The 15,153-nt window shown below is 47.6% G+C and overlaps 6 protein-coding genes and 2 non-coding genes across 8 annotated transcripts; 5 read left to right on the top strand and 3 right to left on the bottom strand. All coding sequences in view use genetic code 12, as the record gives it.

The window, feature by feature from the left end:
- Window positions 1–337: 337 nt before the first annotated feature.
- On the top strand, window positions 338–1,078 carry TAE1 (N-terminal protein methyltransferase; the record flags this gene model as incomplete). Its single annotated transcript, XM_002619205.2, has 1 exon — window positions 338–1,078. One exon carries the CDS (start codon window positions 338–340, stop codon window positions 1,076–1,078), a length of 741 nt encoding a protein of 246 aa, XP_002619251.2.
- Window positions 1,079–1,840: 762 nt separating this feature from the next.
- On the top strand, window positions 1,841–3,142 carry TCD2 (tRNA threonylcarbamoyladenosine dehydratase; the record flags this gene model as incomplete). The annotated part of the gene is made up of 1 exon (XM_002619203.2): window positions 1,841–3,142. The coding sequence occupies one exon, from the start codon at window positions 1,841–1,843 to the stop codon at window positions 3,140–3,142; it is 1,302 nt and encodes a 433-aa protein (XP_002619249.1).
- Window positions 3,143–4,142: 1,000 nt separating this feature from the next.
- Window positions 4,143–4,772, top strand: NAT2 (Nat2p; the record flags this gene model as incomplete). The annotated part of the gene is made up of 1 exon (XM_002619202.1): window positions 4,143–4,772. The coding sequence occupies one exon, from the start codon at window positions 4,143–4,145 to the stop codon at window positions 4,770–4,772; it is 630 nt and encodes a 209-aa protein (XP_002619248.1).
- A 264-nt stretch (window positions 4,773–5,036) lies between these two features.
- LEU5 (coenzyme A transporter) lies at window positions 5,037–6,161 on the bottom strand (the record flags this gene model as incomplete). Its single annotated transcript, XM_002619200.2, has 1 exon — window positions 5,037–6,161. One exon carries the CDS (start codon window positions 6,159–6,161, stop codon window positions 5,037–5,039), a length of 1,125 nt encoding a protein of 374 aa, XP_002619246.1.
- Window positions 6,162–7,301: 1,140 nt separating this feature from the next.
- On the bottom strand, window positions 7,302–8,720 carry NDT80 (transcription factor; the record flags this gene model as incomplete). Its single annotated transcript, XM_002619199.2, has 1 exon — window positions 7,302–8,720. One exon carries the CDS (start codon window positions 8,718–8,720, stop codon window positions 7,302–7,304), a length of 1,419 nt encoding a protein of 472 aa, XP_002619245.2.
- A 364-nt stretch (window positions 8,721–9,084) lies between these two features.
- On the bottom strand, window positions 9,085–9,166 carry FOB63_005491. Its single transcript has one exon. It is a non-coding gene; the product is annotated as a tRNA-Leu (tRNA).
- A 640-nt stretch (window positions 9,167–9,806) lies between these two features.
- FOB63_005518 lies at window positions 9,807–9,879 on the top strand. Its single transcript has one exon. It is a non-coding gene; the product is annotated as a tRNA-Thr (tRNA).
- Window positions 9,880–9,938: 59 nt separating this feature from the next.
- Window positions 9,939–15,146, top strand: FOB63_000391 (1,3-beta-glucan synthase component family protein; the record flags this gene model as incomplete). Its single annotated transcript, XM_002619198.2, has 1 exon — window positions 9,939–15,146. One exon carries the CDS (start codon window positions 9,939–9,941, stop codon window positions 15,144–15,146), a length of 5,208 nt encoding a protein of 1,735 aa, XP_002619244.2.
- Window positions 15,147–15,153: the final 7 nt, after the last annotated feature.

The raw sequence follows: 15,153 nt of genomic DNA, 5'->3' as shown, positions 1-15,153 counted from the left end.
AATCCAGAGAGTCAAACGGAACCTGGTGAATGTTTTTTGCATTAGGTTTGTTCAGACAGAACAAACCATTAGCAGGACTTGAGCAAGAAGAAAAGATGATATTGAGAACAGAGATTTCGCAGAAAACGCCGTTTCCACCCGCGACTGAAAAATCGTCTCACCTGAATCTCATCTAAGCCAGAAACACCAACCACAACGACGTTTTCATGCTGACATCCTCTGTTTGCAACCGCCAGATCGGACACCAGTACCTCTCCACCATCACCATCCCAGTGTCCAGGCCCGTGCCGCAGAGGCATCGCCTACTGGAACCACCGCGGCACGGGTTTCTTCACCAATGCCCGCCAAACACATCAACGATACAGAAAACAGCGCAGACTCTGGCGTCCCAGACGCCAACATCAACTATTCTGACGCTATTGCCTACTGGCTGTCGGTGCCTGCGTCCGTCAACGGAGTGCTCGGTGGCTTTGGCGAACAAACACCTGTGCCCAAGGCCGACATCATCGGCTCGGCCACGTTCTTGCGCAAACTCGAGTCTCGTATGGCGTGTCCCGACGGAGCCCGTCTCACCGTAGATATGGGTGCCGGGATCGGGCGGATCACCCGCGACTTGTTGTGGAAAGTCAGCGACCGGTGCGACTTGTTGGAGCCCGTGGAGCCCTTTGTGGCGCAGATGGAGCGTGAACTTGCGGACGTCAAGCGCCGGGGCCGCCTCGGCGACATCTACGCCCAAGGAATGCAGGAGTGGCGGTGTGCGCCCGAAAAGATGGGGCAGTACTGGCTTGTATGGTGCCAGTGGTGTGTGGGCCAGTTGCCCGACGACGAGCTTGTGGCGTTCTGGCAGAGGTGTCGCGAGGCATTGATGCCCAACGGCACGGTTGTGGTCAAGGAGAACATTGCGCCGGTGGAGGACGTTTTCGATCCGACCGACCTGAGCGTAACACGCACAGACGCCAAGTTCCGGGAGCTTTTTGCCCGCGCAGGCTTGCGGTTGATTGCAAGCGACGTGCAGAAGGGCATGCCCCGTGAGTTGTATCCCGTGCGGATGTACTGTCTCAAGGCAGCTGAAGTATAGTCTCACGACAGCAGAAGTATAGTCTCGGTGGGAAGTATAGTCTCAAGACAGCAGAAGTATAGATGGAGCACGTCGATGGCCATCGCCACAAGTCATTTCGGGGTCAGTGACTCTTGTCTCAATAAACTGAGGCTTCATCATGGCCAATCCATGGAGTATCTGTAGGCATTGTCTCGTCTCTTTCCACCTAAGATTCTTGCTGGGAGCGCCAGAGTTTTCTTTTCCAGTTTGTGTGCTGACGATCTAGATGCGTTGAGATACTGACTGGAGCTTATTTTACATTTATAGCCGCTCTTAGCTCTTCTATTTCCATCTGTGTCTCTTCCATCATCACAAACAATTAAGACGATTTCGTACTTACAAACAATAGATGAGCCTTGAATGGAGTTGTCTTCACACACAATCGGCCTTGAAGAGTTATAAGATATTATCCATAAGCGGACTTACTTTGGCAATATTTTGAGACTAGCACAATTCCTGTTGAATCTTTTTATTCGTCTCAAGAGTTCAAGCGCGATAGTCTTCCTTTTCTTGTTCCTTTCTTTTTCCCCATACTTACTTAAACCTCCTGATACATTGATTCGCTTTGCGCAATCCAAATCATATCTATAATATTTCTTTCCCTTTCCTTTCCTTTCCTTTCCTCTCTGCTTCTTAGCCATCTTTCGTGGCTGCAATTGAAGGGATCGGAGGTACGTATGTTTCTGTGACACCCGTGCCTCCAACACCTTCCTACTACTTCAACCATGTCTGCAGTCTGCGATGCCCATGTCTTCTCCAGCCAAATTAGCCACAGTGGCCGCTACTGCTGCCGCTGTTGCTGCCGTTGCGGTTCATGCTTACCACATGTACATAGGGGAGAAGCATGCTCCCCAAGAACAGCCAAAAAAGAAGGAGTCCAGTGAAGAGCTTATTCGCGAGCAGTTGGCCCGGAATTACGCTTTTCTCGGCGAAGAGGGCATGGCAAAAGTAAGAGCGCAGCGCGTTGTGGTTGTTGGATGTGGTGGTGTTGGCCTGTGGGTTGTGACGCTGTTGGTGCGTTCAGGTGTGGGTGCGCTTCGTATTGTGGATTTTGACCAGGTGTCTCTCTCCTCGCTCAATCGTCACGCCGTGGCCACGTTGGCAGACGTTGGAACACCCAAAGTAGAGTGTATGAGACAGCATATGGCACGTGTGGCTCCGTGGGTTGAGATCGATGCCAGAAACCTGCTTTGGGACCGCAAACTGGGTGAAGAGTTGATTTTGGGCGGCGGCTTCGAGCCAACGATTGTCGTGGACTGTATCGACAACATCGACACGAAGGTAGACTTGTTGACTTTCTGCCACGAGCACGGGCTCCGTGTTGTCTCTTCAGGTGGTGCTGCGTGCAAATCTGACCCAACTAGACTCAATGTGGCTGACATTACCCAGACAGAAGAGGATCCATTGGCACGGGCTGTGCGTATTCGCTTGGGTAAGCGGGGTGTTCGTGGTGTTCCTGTTGTTTTTAGTGCAGAGAAGCCGGATCCTAGAAAGGCCAGCCTTTTGCCCTTGCCAGAACAAGAGGTGGAGCGTGGTGACGTGAACCAGTTGGCTGCCCTTCAAGCGTTCCGCGTGCGTATATTGCCTGTCTTGGGTACCATGCCTGGTATGTTCGGTCTTGCATTAGCTACACATATCCTTACTACTGTGGCAGGCTATCCTACTGAGTATGTTGAAGGCAAGAACCGTATGAAGGTTTATGACGGTGTGTTGCAAAGTTTGGCAGCCCAAGAAGCACGTCTTGGACGCACTGATCAGCGTACACCAGTCGCCATGGCAGATATACCCTACATTGTGGAGGAAGTTTTCCGCGGCAAGTCGGTTGTATCAGGCTTCTCAACCCGTTTGGCGCTCACACGGTGGGACCCATCAAAGGAGCTCAGCATGCAAAATGTTGTCTTGGTGACAAAAGAAGAACAGCGCCGACACGAAGAACGTGTTTTGCAGGGTGGAGAGCCTTTGGAGTTGGTGTATGGTAAGGAAGTGTTGGAGAAAGTAGCGCACCGTTTTGCCCAGGAGAAGTACTATTCGACATTCCGTTGATTTCTGTGTATAGAAAGAATCCGAGGTGCAGCTTCCATGTATAGAGAGACTAAAGATAACCAAGCTCTTTCAACCAGAATATGGCTCATAAAGATTTGGAAATTAGCCATTTCGACTGTAACCTTAACTTTCACTGCCTCTTCGCTTCACGCTTTCTTGTTGTTCCATTTTTGAATGTCGCTCACTTAGAATCACCAAAATTGGAGATTCCGATACCTCGAGTTCATGTTTCTAATGTGATGCGATATGATAACTGTGATAAGATATCCTATGATCCACCAGCAACTATTCATAAAAATTAAAATCTGACCACGGGCTAAAATTGTCATGTTAATTATAAACGATTAGATTAGTAACTGTTCAAAAAATTGTTCTGTTTTTTCTTAGTTGGTGGTACTTCATTATTCGCATTTATTTTGAGCCCAATCTCATATCTACAAAATACTCCAATATACTTCAAAAAACACAAACACAAAGTATAAATAATATGATACATTCATCTTCATCTCAAGAACGATACCTTGACTGTGTGACACTCCAGACATATAAATACGTACAACTAACAAAGAAAGGAACAATTCACTAGAAGAGACTAATTACACAAACTCACATACGTCACCGTGCTAAGTTTTGATGTTTATTGGCTACATGCCATGTTGAATAAATAAGTTTCTAAGCACAGGATATCTTCCATGTAAGTAGCTCCACATTGGGAACCACATTGGCTCTAGTAGGAAGCACCTGCATAAAGGGGTCTAGCGATACATGTAGTGGTCAACTCCAAGCAGTTTCCATCGTCCACGTTGACAATCATTGCCATGTTCAATTTCCTTGCTCTTGACTTCATGTTCCCAGTTTTCAATTTTTGGCCAATCGCAGCATTCTCCGACCGGCATTCTAGAATCAAGGTATGGTATCTCCGTTTGGCCCGCTGCGTCCTGTACGCAGTTTCAATATCGCAAGATCCACATGAGACTTTTCGCCTCCACTCTTCTCCACCATGTTTCGACTTGCAGCCTCCTTGCGGCCGCAATTGCAACCTAAAGCAGGCCAGACAATGCTTGCGGCGTTGAAACCACGTGCCTTTGGCCAGGTGCGTCTCAACTCCACGCGGAAACCAACAGGTATCAAAGCGTTAATGAAAGAGTACGGGTACTCTGCCCTTGGGGTGTACTTGTTCCTCAGTATGCTAGACTTGCCCATCTGTTACTTTGCTGTGCACAGCATGGGCAAGGAGAAGATCGAGTTATACGAAAACAAAGTCAAGCAGTATTTTGGTTTTGGCAAGAGCGACGCCGAGTTGGAGCGGATGCAAGAGATCAACAAGATCGAAGAGGAGTCGGAACCAAAACAGCCCGAGCCTGAAGGAATGTTTTCGTGGTTTTCGTGGACGGAGTTTGTCATTGCGTACGGAATCCACAAGTCTGTGTTCATTTTCGTGCGTGTTCCCTTGACCGCGGCCCTCACGCCTTCCATCGTCAAGATGCTCCGGGGGTGGGGGTTCAAGATCGGAACCGACGGGCTCTCGGCCACTGCCGCCATTGCCAAAGACCGTGTGACTGCCAGTGCAACAGGCGGCCGGTTTGGCACGCGGCCCACCAAGAAAAACAAGTGGTTCTGGTTTTTCTGACCAACTCATGTACATAACAATGCGAGAAATTCGGTAAATTTGTAGAATAAGCAGGCGGATGAGATTCATGAGACAGGCGGATGAGATTCATGAGGCAAGCGGATGAGATTCATGAGGCAGGCGGATGAGATTCATGAGGCAAGCGGATGAGACTTCATGTTGATCGACTCGTCGAATTCAAGGCATGCCTAAGACGCCGTTTCAGCGACACGCAGCTCCAACCATGCCAAGCGTCGTGTCTCCATGCCGACGTCGTGTCGCCACTCATATGCCGAGTAGCGTCTTGCTGCGCTCGTACACGTAGAAGGAACACGCCACCATGGGAATCACTTTGATGTAGCCGATGGTCAAGCCCACAAAAAAGCCACGCACGCCGCTCTCGGCGAAAATCAAGCGCACGGTGGACCGGAACAGCAAAAAGCCGCCCTGGTCCACGGCGCCGCCCACCTGCATTCGGCGGCGGATCACCTCGAACGGATACGCCAGCGTTTGCGAAAACATGCCCGCCAAGCCGCCCGCCACCAACTGGGCATGGGCGCGGAGCGGCGCCCGCGAGTCGCGCGAGCTGACGTTTTCGCCCGCGCGCAGTTTCTTGACCACGCGCGTGGAGCCGGGCGCCCGCTCGGTGACAAAGTACGGCGCCAACATGCGCAGGCGGAAAATGTCATGGATCAAGTCGTGGGTGTAGAAGGAAACACCGGCATAGGGCACCATGCCGAGGATGGTGGGGCCAAAGCCACGGTAGAAGTTGGAGAGCGGCACCAACGCCGCCGGCACCGTCTTGCGCATGAACTTGAGCCAGCGCGGGTCCAGGTCGCGCAGCGGCGGGTGTTCTGCGTACACCAGGCGCACAATGGCCCAGATGCGCCCGCGGTGGTGGGCGACAAAATCCGCATGGTGCGGGTGGCGCGCGGCGTGGGCCAAGGCGCGGGTCTCGAAGGCAAGCCGCACGCGCACCAAGTCGAGCGGGTAGGTGAAAAACACCGACGCAAGGCCGGAGAGCGAGCCGGCCATGAAACGGCGTGCGGCGGTCTCGTGGATGTCGTTGGGGATGAGAATGCTGCGGATCTGCTCGTAGGCGACAAACTTGATGGCCGCGTAGGGGAAAATGCGCAAAAGCGTCACCAGGTGGCCCTGGAAAAGGCCCAAAAAGCCGTCGGACGCCACGATCTTGCGGGCGGCACGGCCGAGCCCGAAGAGCGAGCCGCGGAACTCGAGAAACTCAGGGTTGGACGTCTGGAACAAGATCTTGATCCGGTCCAACGGCGCTATGAGTGTTTTCGCCGCAGACCCCGAGATGCCGCCAGCAAGGCCCGAGCGCAACACGTACTCGGCCGAGTGTTTGTCGATCGTTTTGATTTCGTCCGGCGGGAGAAAGTCCAGCGACATGATGCTAGATGGTTAATGCTCGACGTCTGCGCTCGCCTAAAAATGGTGATAGTGGCTCGAACTTCCAATGACTTTTGGTGCTTCGCGATTTGCGGGGCCTGCGTTAGGCGCAGGACGGTTCGTGTGGGCGAGATGGCGCGAGGTGGCTGGGTGGGATGGGACTTTTGGATGCGATTTTTGGATGATGTTATTGGATTCTTCGAATGGACTTAAGGATGGATCCGGGCGTCTTTTGGTGGCGGGTCCGGTCCGGAGCTTTGTTTTGTCTTGTGTTTTGTGGGGATATCTGGGCGAAGCTATCTGAAGGACTATCTGGACTATCTGAAGGACCTATCGCCGTTCGCATTTTGCGCATACGGAAGCTGCGGTTTGGGAATAGGAGCATCTGTCACTCGGGCAATTGATCGGATAAGACCGGAGGCGGCATGCGACTTTAGTGGGGCCAGAGAGGGCCCAAGAGTAGTCCAAGTGGACGAGTCAATTGTGTAGTCAGAACAAGAGACATGTTGAGATTATGCTCAAGGTACTAAGGTATCAGTGGCCACTTGCGTTTCATGAATTTGCAATAGAAATTATGATCTAACTAAAGCATCAGTGGCCACTTGCGTGTCATGAATTTGCAATTGTAATTATTGCAGAGGCTTGGAAAATTTGGCACGACAATGTACTTCAGATAGAACTTAGACTTCGATGTTCATTGGACTAGTTTCTATGGGACAGAAGATTTGATTACTGCGCTCTCTTCCTCACGCTTATCAAAGTTGAACTTAAAAAGAGAAGAATACATCATTAGAGATTATTAGAGGCGGGTAGTACCAAGTGATGGTATATTGTAATTTCGAAGTTTGAATGACCGTCAATTAGAGAATATAGCAGCCTCACGTATGGATTGTCCATTGGCAAGTCCATGTGAGTAACACACCGAAGTGAAGGGATTATTAATGACAGACCTTTGATTATTGCACAAAAAGCTGAGGTTAGAGAGTAATTCGAAAGAATGACGAAAGTATGAAAATTGAAACGATGATGGTGACTACCAGTGTGATAGAAACTGTAGCAAAGTCAACTTGGAGAAACAAAGGGACGCATTGCACTGACACACATCCTCACATCGAAATCATTTGGTATATGACTTGGAGATTAGCCGCGGAAGCCCGATGTCTTCTCGCGGGCGTAGCTTGAAGGCGAACGGCCGCGGACTAGCAAAGGATCCAGCTCCACCGAAGCGACAACAACCGGGTTTGCATCGGCCACCACAGCCAAAAGTTTCACGGTCAACGTGTAGTACTTTTGGGGCACGGGCGTCGATTTGACACGAAGCGAGGCCGAAAACTGGATTCGCTCGAAGCGAGCAACACGCACCACGTCGGGCGGATAGTGGCGCAAAGCGGGTGGATCAGAATTTCCAGAGACAGATCCAGAGACAGAGTCAGAGACAGATTCAGAGATAGAATTTCCAGAGACAGATCCCACAGAATTTCCCGAGATAGAATTTCCCGAGACGGAACTTTCCGAGTACAAGTCTTGTGGGTGCATTGGGTCTTCCGTAGTGGTGGAACCGGTCGCCCGCCGATACCGAAACACCCGGTCCAACGCATCGACCTTGGCCCGGTTGCGCTTGTTGCAAGCTAGCGTCACTGTCTTGTGGTCGGGCAACGTGCCCGGCACCGCCGCATAAATGGGCACCGCGTACTGCGGGCCCTTGTCGCGCTTGGGCGTATGCTGCACCAAGCTCACGGCGCAGCTGGCGTCGGAGCAGCGCGCGCTCACGCCTAGGGCGAAGTAGCGCACGGGCATGCGGCGCGCGCCCTTCACCACATAGTATGTCTGGGCAAGAAAAGAGTCCAAGTCGCAGCCAGGCACTTCGAAGGCCAGCACCAACGTCAAGTAGTTGCGCTTGTAGCCGATCCAGTTGCCTGCTTCGCCGCGCTCGAAGCCGCGGTCGAGCCGTGCGCTGAGGCGCGGGGTGATTTGCGTGTTATCACTGTTGGAAAAGAGCGGGCTCGCCTGGATGGTGGCGCCAAAGGGCGGGCCGACGCGGAAAAGGTTCTTGGAGCGCGGCGCCACGCGCGATCGGGGCGACAAGCTGCGCGCCCCGGGCGACAGACTGTACAGGTGAGGCCCGAAAGACGGCGACGTCAGACTGGGAAGAATCGCCAGGTTGGGAAGAATCGCCAGGTTGGGAACCTGTAGGGTTGGGAGGGTCAGAGCCAGGGTCAGAGCCAGATTGAGATCCAGAACCAGAGCCAGAACCAGAGCCAGAACCAGAGCCAGAGTCAGAGCCAGAATCAGAGCCAGAGCCAGAATCAGAGCCAGAGCCAGATCATAATTCTCCGGCACTGCAGCCAGGCTGGGCCCGACTCCCACGCCGTACCTCGGTTCGCCTCCTTGCCCTAAGCCCTGGGGCGACGCCACATAACTGTGCCCCACCACCGCATCCATATCGAGCGGCTGAAGATACCCGCGGTCGAGCTCTTCCAGGTCGAGCGCCGCGGCCTTCAGAAAGTACGGCGCGCCCAACTCCATCACCTCATCCACATTTTGGTGCGAAAGCGACATGAGAAATCAACAGAGCAGAAGTGAGTTGCTGAAATTAAAATCCATCAACCAAGGTGGAAGTAGATCCAATGGAACGACAAGTACCCAAGACTAATTAAGTCCAAAGACTGACCAAAAAGTGAGACGAAGCAGCAAACCAGACAAACCAGACGCTGAACAATGGTAAGAACAATCGACAGTAGACGTTAGTTCTGGCAAACGGGATTTTCTGCGAAGATGCGAGCGGATTCTTGAGCCGAGTCTTGGTGTTGGAATGGCTGCGAATTGCACAAGGTTACACTTTTGTGACACTATGCTTTTGTGTGACTTCGGGACTCTCGAACGCTGTGTACAGGAAAATAGCGTTTAAGAAAAGAAAAAAAAATGACTCCGGCGTGATTCGAACACGCGCATCTTACGATAACAGAACTTGAGTCTGCCGCCTTAGACCGCTCGGCCACAGAGCCATTTGATATACGTTAAAAACTGAAGCATTAATATGAGCAGGTAAAATGGGGTCACATGAATATCGACTCAAACTGCTCTTTATTCCATTTACTAGCAGAAGTTAAGGGCAAGAGACCCATGTACTTAGCTGGAAACTCTTGGAGCAGATCTTCTTTGACGAAAGTCACAATTGGAGAGGCACATCAGACCAATGTTTGCTGAAGTTTACCCGTTGTAAATGGAAGCTTGTAAAGACAGCAAAAAGTGAAAATGTTATTTGTTCTTGAAGTTCCATTCCAGTTCATCATGATGCAAGCCAATTACCATTACCAAACACTATTCCTTATATATTGTGCGACAGTTGAAAATGCAAACGATACCTCATATCTAAATGAACAAACACAACATCAGAATCTGGAAAACTGATTTGCTTCCTTGAGTTTCTTTTGCCCCAACTCAATCGAAAAAACTGAACTTGCCAGAGCTATATAGAGAGACGAGTAATCGAAATGCTTCTCTGCACTACTAAGGTTGAATGGAACCCAGCCAGCTGTTGGCTAAAGTATCTACCAAACTGTTCAAAGCACAATACGCCAACACAAGATAAAAGAGAAAATACAAAAAGTATGAACAACCACACACTAAAAGCAAACATCAGAAGCCTTTATGGCCAAGTTGGTAAGGCACCTCACTAGTAATGAGGAGATCGTCAGTTCGAATCTGGCTGAAGGCATTATTTTTCCTGTTCTCAACAGACACACATTTTCTTTTTGCAATCTCTTTGTGACGCAAATGCTACAAAACAACTTTGAGTCTGTAAATCCAAAAATCGAAACAGAAAGTCTTCATGATAATCCTCTTTACCCAGCTTGGTGCTCCGACAATGGTGCTTCCGTCGAAATAGAAACCATTCGTAGCATTTTCGACCGCACAGCTCTCGTTTTTGGATTTCAAGCCGACAGCTCTGCTAATATGTTTGAATATCTCATGGCCCTATTAGACTCTCGAGCAAGCCGCATGCTGTGTACTTCTGCTTTGATATCTGTCCATGCCGATTATTTGGGGGGAGATTCCTCCAGCTACAAAAAATGGTATTTTGCCGCCTATTACGATTTGGATCGCCAATATTCTGACGCAAAAGACATAAAAAGAAAATGGAACCAGTGGTCCCGGTTTGCTTCGGGAGTTATTCCGAACCTGCCCGAGTTTGAAAATGACCGCAGTTCCTTTTGGGGCATGGACTATGCTTGGCGATTGCAAATGAGCAAATACTCTGAAGAAGAATTGCTCGAGCAATTGGTGCTATACTTGCTCATATGGGGAGAAGCGAATAACTTGCGTTTTATGCCCGAATGCATTTTCTTCATATACAAATGTGCCAGCGATTATCTTTTTTGTCAAGAGGAGAAACCTGCGGCGCCAGAATTTCTGTTTCTCAACGACATCGTTACACCGATTTACCTCTACATTCGAGACCAGCAGTTTGATTTGAAAGATGGTAAGCTCTGCTGTAAACGTGGACTTGACCATGCCCAAATTATTGGCTACGACGATGTCAATCTGTTCTTTTGGTACCCATCAAACCTCGAAAAGTTGCGTATTGCAAATGACAAAACGTTGCACTCCATCCAGAAAGAACACCGATACAAGGAGCTTCGGAATGTCCAGTGGAAGACCGTGTTCCAGAAAACGTATCTTGAAACTCGTTCATGGGGCCATGTCATTGTAAATTTCAATAGAATATGGGTCATCCACCTCTCTGCATTTTGGTACTACTTTGCCATAAACACTCCGGCCCTTTACACAAGAAATTACTACCATGCATTGAATACCAAAAGTGCTCCGCAGGTACAGCTTACAGTAGTAGCTCTAGGAGGATCAGTTTCTTGCATGGTATCTATACTTGCAACTATAGGCGAATGGCTTTATGTGCCTCGCTCTTCTCTAGGATGTCAGCCACTTTTAGCCAGATTTACCCTACAGGTGTTTCTTTTATTGGCTCTTACAGCTCCCTCCGTCTACATCCTCATTTTCAAAGGCTGGAATGTCTACTCACCTATGGGATGTGCGATCGGAGGCTGCCAGTTGGGATTTTCTTTACTCACCACTGCATATCTTAGTGCTACCCCAGCAGACAAGCTCTTCTCTTTCATCAAGAGAAAAGCAGATCCCAATACTATCAAAACCACCATATTCACTTCAAGCTTTGCGAAAATGACTTCGAAAAGTGCCCTATACTCACTCTTGCTCTGGTTAACCGTTTTCACGTCTAAGTTTCTTGAGTCTTATTTTTTTCTTACTCTCTCACTCAAGGATCCTTTGAATATTCTTCTCACCATGGATACCTCTCGTTGTGCTGGAGATATTTGGCTAAAAAAGTTGATCTGTCAAAATTTCGCTAAGATATGCGCTGGATTACTCTTGTTAACCAATTTTTTGCTATTTTTCCTCGACACTTACTTGTGGTATATCATTTGCAATTGTATTTTCTCAACAATTATAGCATACTCAGCTGGAACTTCCATTTTTAAACCTTGGAAAAACAGATTCAGTAAACTACCGGAGAGGATAATTTCCAAGATAGTCTTCAGTCTCAACGAAAAGGATGGTGATTTTGCCATCACTAAAATATGGAACTGCATTGTCATTTCATTTTACAAAGAACACTTACTCTCTGTCGAGCAGGTGAACAAATTAATATACCAAAAGGAAACAGACGATGATAAGTTAACCATAGGAGGCTTCCGGGAGCCCATTTTTTTCAACTTTCAAGAAGACTCGGCTTCTGAGAAATTGTCAGACTTTTTTGCATCCAATGCTGAAGCTTCCAGGAGGATTTCGTTTTTTGCCCGGTCCCTATCCAGTCTGTTACAGGCTCCAATCCCAATCGAAGGTCTTCCATCGTTTACAGTGTTTGCACCTCATTACTCAGAGAAAATTATTCTTGAAATAAAGGAACTTCTCAAAGAGAATGAAAAGTCAAAGATTTCACTCTTGGAATATTTGAAAAAACTACATCCTTCAGAATGGCGGGCCTTTGTGAAAGACACAAAGTTATCCAAACATGTAAACTCCTTGTCGAGTCTAGGAACAGATACGTCTTGGACTTTGGCACCAGATGAACAGGCTGAATGCTCGGAATCTCGTTATACAAAATGGCAAAATATGCAAAAATATGAAGACATACCTTTCGACTCAATTGGTTTCAAAAACTCACAGCCAGAATCTACTATAAGAACCAGGATTTGGGCATCTTTAAGGTACCAAACCCTTTTTAGGACTATCTCCGGCTTCAGCAACTACGAAAAAGCACTCAAGATATTATACTATCTGGAAAATTACAATCTTGAAAGGGAATTCCTTATAGAGCCAGCTGACCTTGAAGATGAGTTAGATGCGTTCTCGAGGAGGAAGTTTCGATTACTTATCTCCATGCAAAGATATCAACATTTAAAGAATGAAGATTTAGTGGCTACACAACTCACGGCCGAATGTTTTCCTAACTTGCATATTTCTTACATTGAAACAGAAGAGACAGAAACAGGTACATGTTACTACTCTGTATTGTTGAATTCTACGAATGAAAGAGCAGAAGAAAGCGAAGATATAAGATTTAGGATTAAACTTTCTGGAGATCCAAAGCTAGGGGACGGGAAGTCCGACAATCAAAATCATTCCATCATTTTTCACAGAGGGGAGTACATTCAAGCGATTGATTCTAACCAGGATAATTACATTGAGGAATGTTTAAAGATAAAGTCTGTTTTAGCTGAATTTGAAGAGCTAGACTTGGATCCTACTTTCGAATATGTTCCTGGAATGAGCCATGTAACACAAAAGCCAAGAATCGCCATGGTTGGTGCTAGGGAATACATTTTCTCTGAAAATATTGGAGTGCTAGGAGATGTCAGTGCTGGAAAAGAGCAGACATTCGGGACATTATTTGCCAGAACATTGTCCAAAGTCAATGCTAAACTTCACTATGGCCACCCGGACTTCATCAACTCTATTTTCATGTTCTCTAGAGGCGGAATTTCTAAGGCCCAGAAAGGCTTGCACTTGAATGAGGATATTTATGCTGGGATGAATGCAGTAGGCAGAGGAGGGATCGTAAAACATTGTGATTACTATCAATGTGGAAAAGGAAGAGATTTGGGATTTGCTACGATCCTCAATTTCAACACAAAAATAGGAGCTGGAATGGGGGAACAAACACTTTCCAGAGAAGTGTTTTACATGGGTACAAGACTCCATGTTGACAGATTTTTGTCATTTTACTACGCTCATGCTGGCTTCCACTTGAACAATGTCTTTATTATTCTTTCAGTAAGTCTTTTCCTAGTGATATTGGTCTTCTTGGGGTCCTTGAGGTACGAGTCAATATTATGCATCACGGAAACTGCTTCATCGACTGTAGAAGCTAATTTTCCATACGGATGCCGTAATCTTGTGCCTGTTCTCGAGTGGATGAACAGATTTGTTCTTTCTATGTTCATTTGTTTCACTATTTCTTTCCTTCCCATCACCGTCCAGGAAATAACCGAAAAAGGTGTGCTAAATACATTGAAAAGAGTAACCCACCATTTTTTCTCCTTGGCGCCTTTGTTTGAGGTTCTTGTTTGCAAAGTGTATGCAAAGTCATTCACAGAAAACTTGAGGTTTGGCGGAGCAAAATACGTTGCTACGGGAAGAGGATTTGCCACAGAAAGAGTAAAATTCCATGAGTTGTACTCCAAATATGCAGATGTATCTATCTATGCTGGCGGATTTGGGTTGTTGGTGACAATTTTTGCTACTTTGACTATGTGGAGACCGGCTCTTTTTTGGTTCTACTTGACTTCTTTTGCATTGTGCTTTTCTCCTTTCATCTTCAATCCACATAACTTCTGTCTTCAAGAATATATACTTGATTATGGATTTTTCTTGGGGTGGCTTTTTGGTGGGAACCACAGCTCCTCTGACGATACGTGGGTTGCCTTCAAAAAACATCAACGGGCGAAGTATACCGGGTTCAAACTGAACAAGAGAGCAACCTCAGATTCTACAATCGCTCTTCTGGAATCCAGCTCACTGCTGGCAAACAAGTTGGGAGAGGTTGGAACTTTGTTGTTTCAAGCCTTGTTATTTTTGCTTCCTTATTTATACATAACAGCACAATCAGGAGTTCAAGAGCCAGTGTCAGTTGATCCTATAACAAGAATCGCGTTCTTGGCCTTGCTACCAATAATTTTGAATCTCATAATGCTTTTGATTCTTTTTCCTGTGCTGGTTGTTGCAGGGAACTTGCTCACTTTATGTTTTAAGAGCAGCCCTTCTTTGTTTGCTGGAATGTCTTACACTTGGGGCTTTTTAGGATTAATAATCTGCGTCAACGTTACTCTCTTGTTACATGACTGGAACGTCCCAAGGTCCCTTTGTGCCATGATTTGCATCATGAAAATCCACACCTTTCTCAAAACCTTGACGTACAATGCCTTACTATCCAAAGAGTACCAAGACCACCAGTCGAATTTGGCGTGGTGGTCCGGCAACTGGAACATCAAAAGATTTGGATGGGCTGTGCTCTCCCAACCTTTCAGGGAAATTTTGGTCAAAACCTGTGATCTAACTCTGTTTGGCTACGATTTTGTATTGGGCCATTTCTTATTCACGGCCATATTTCCTGTAGCTCTTGTTCCTCTTGTGGATAAGGCGCACACCTATATTCTTTTTTGGTTGAAACCGAGCAGAATTGTACATGGCCCTATCTACTCTAAGCGGCAGAGGAAAAGAAGAAGAAGACAATCCGTTCTCTACTCCTTATTGTATTTGACAGTTGTGCTGTGTTCGTGTGCCATGGTGGTTGTTCCGGCAATATTTCTCCGCAATTTCAAAATTGGGCAGAGGGCACCACAAGTTTTCAAGCCTATGTTCCAGCCCAACCACCAAAATAACAATGATACGGGACCAGCTTTTCTTGCTTCCACACCAGGCGTATTTGCGTTGAGGACTGTTCAATAGTGGAATG

This window comes from Clavispora lusitaniae (genome assembly GCF_014636115.1).
Source record: "Clavispora lusitaniae strain FDAARGOS_655 chromosome Unknown tig00000003_pilon, whole genome shotgun sequence".
NCBI lineage: Eukaryota > Fungi > Ascomycota > Pichiomycetes > Serinales > Metschnikowiaceae > Clavispora > Clavispora lusitaniae.
The sequence above is the reverse complement of the archived record's forward strand: the minus strand, read 5'-3'. Positions and strand labels throughout refer to the sequence as shown.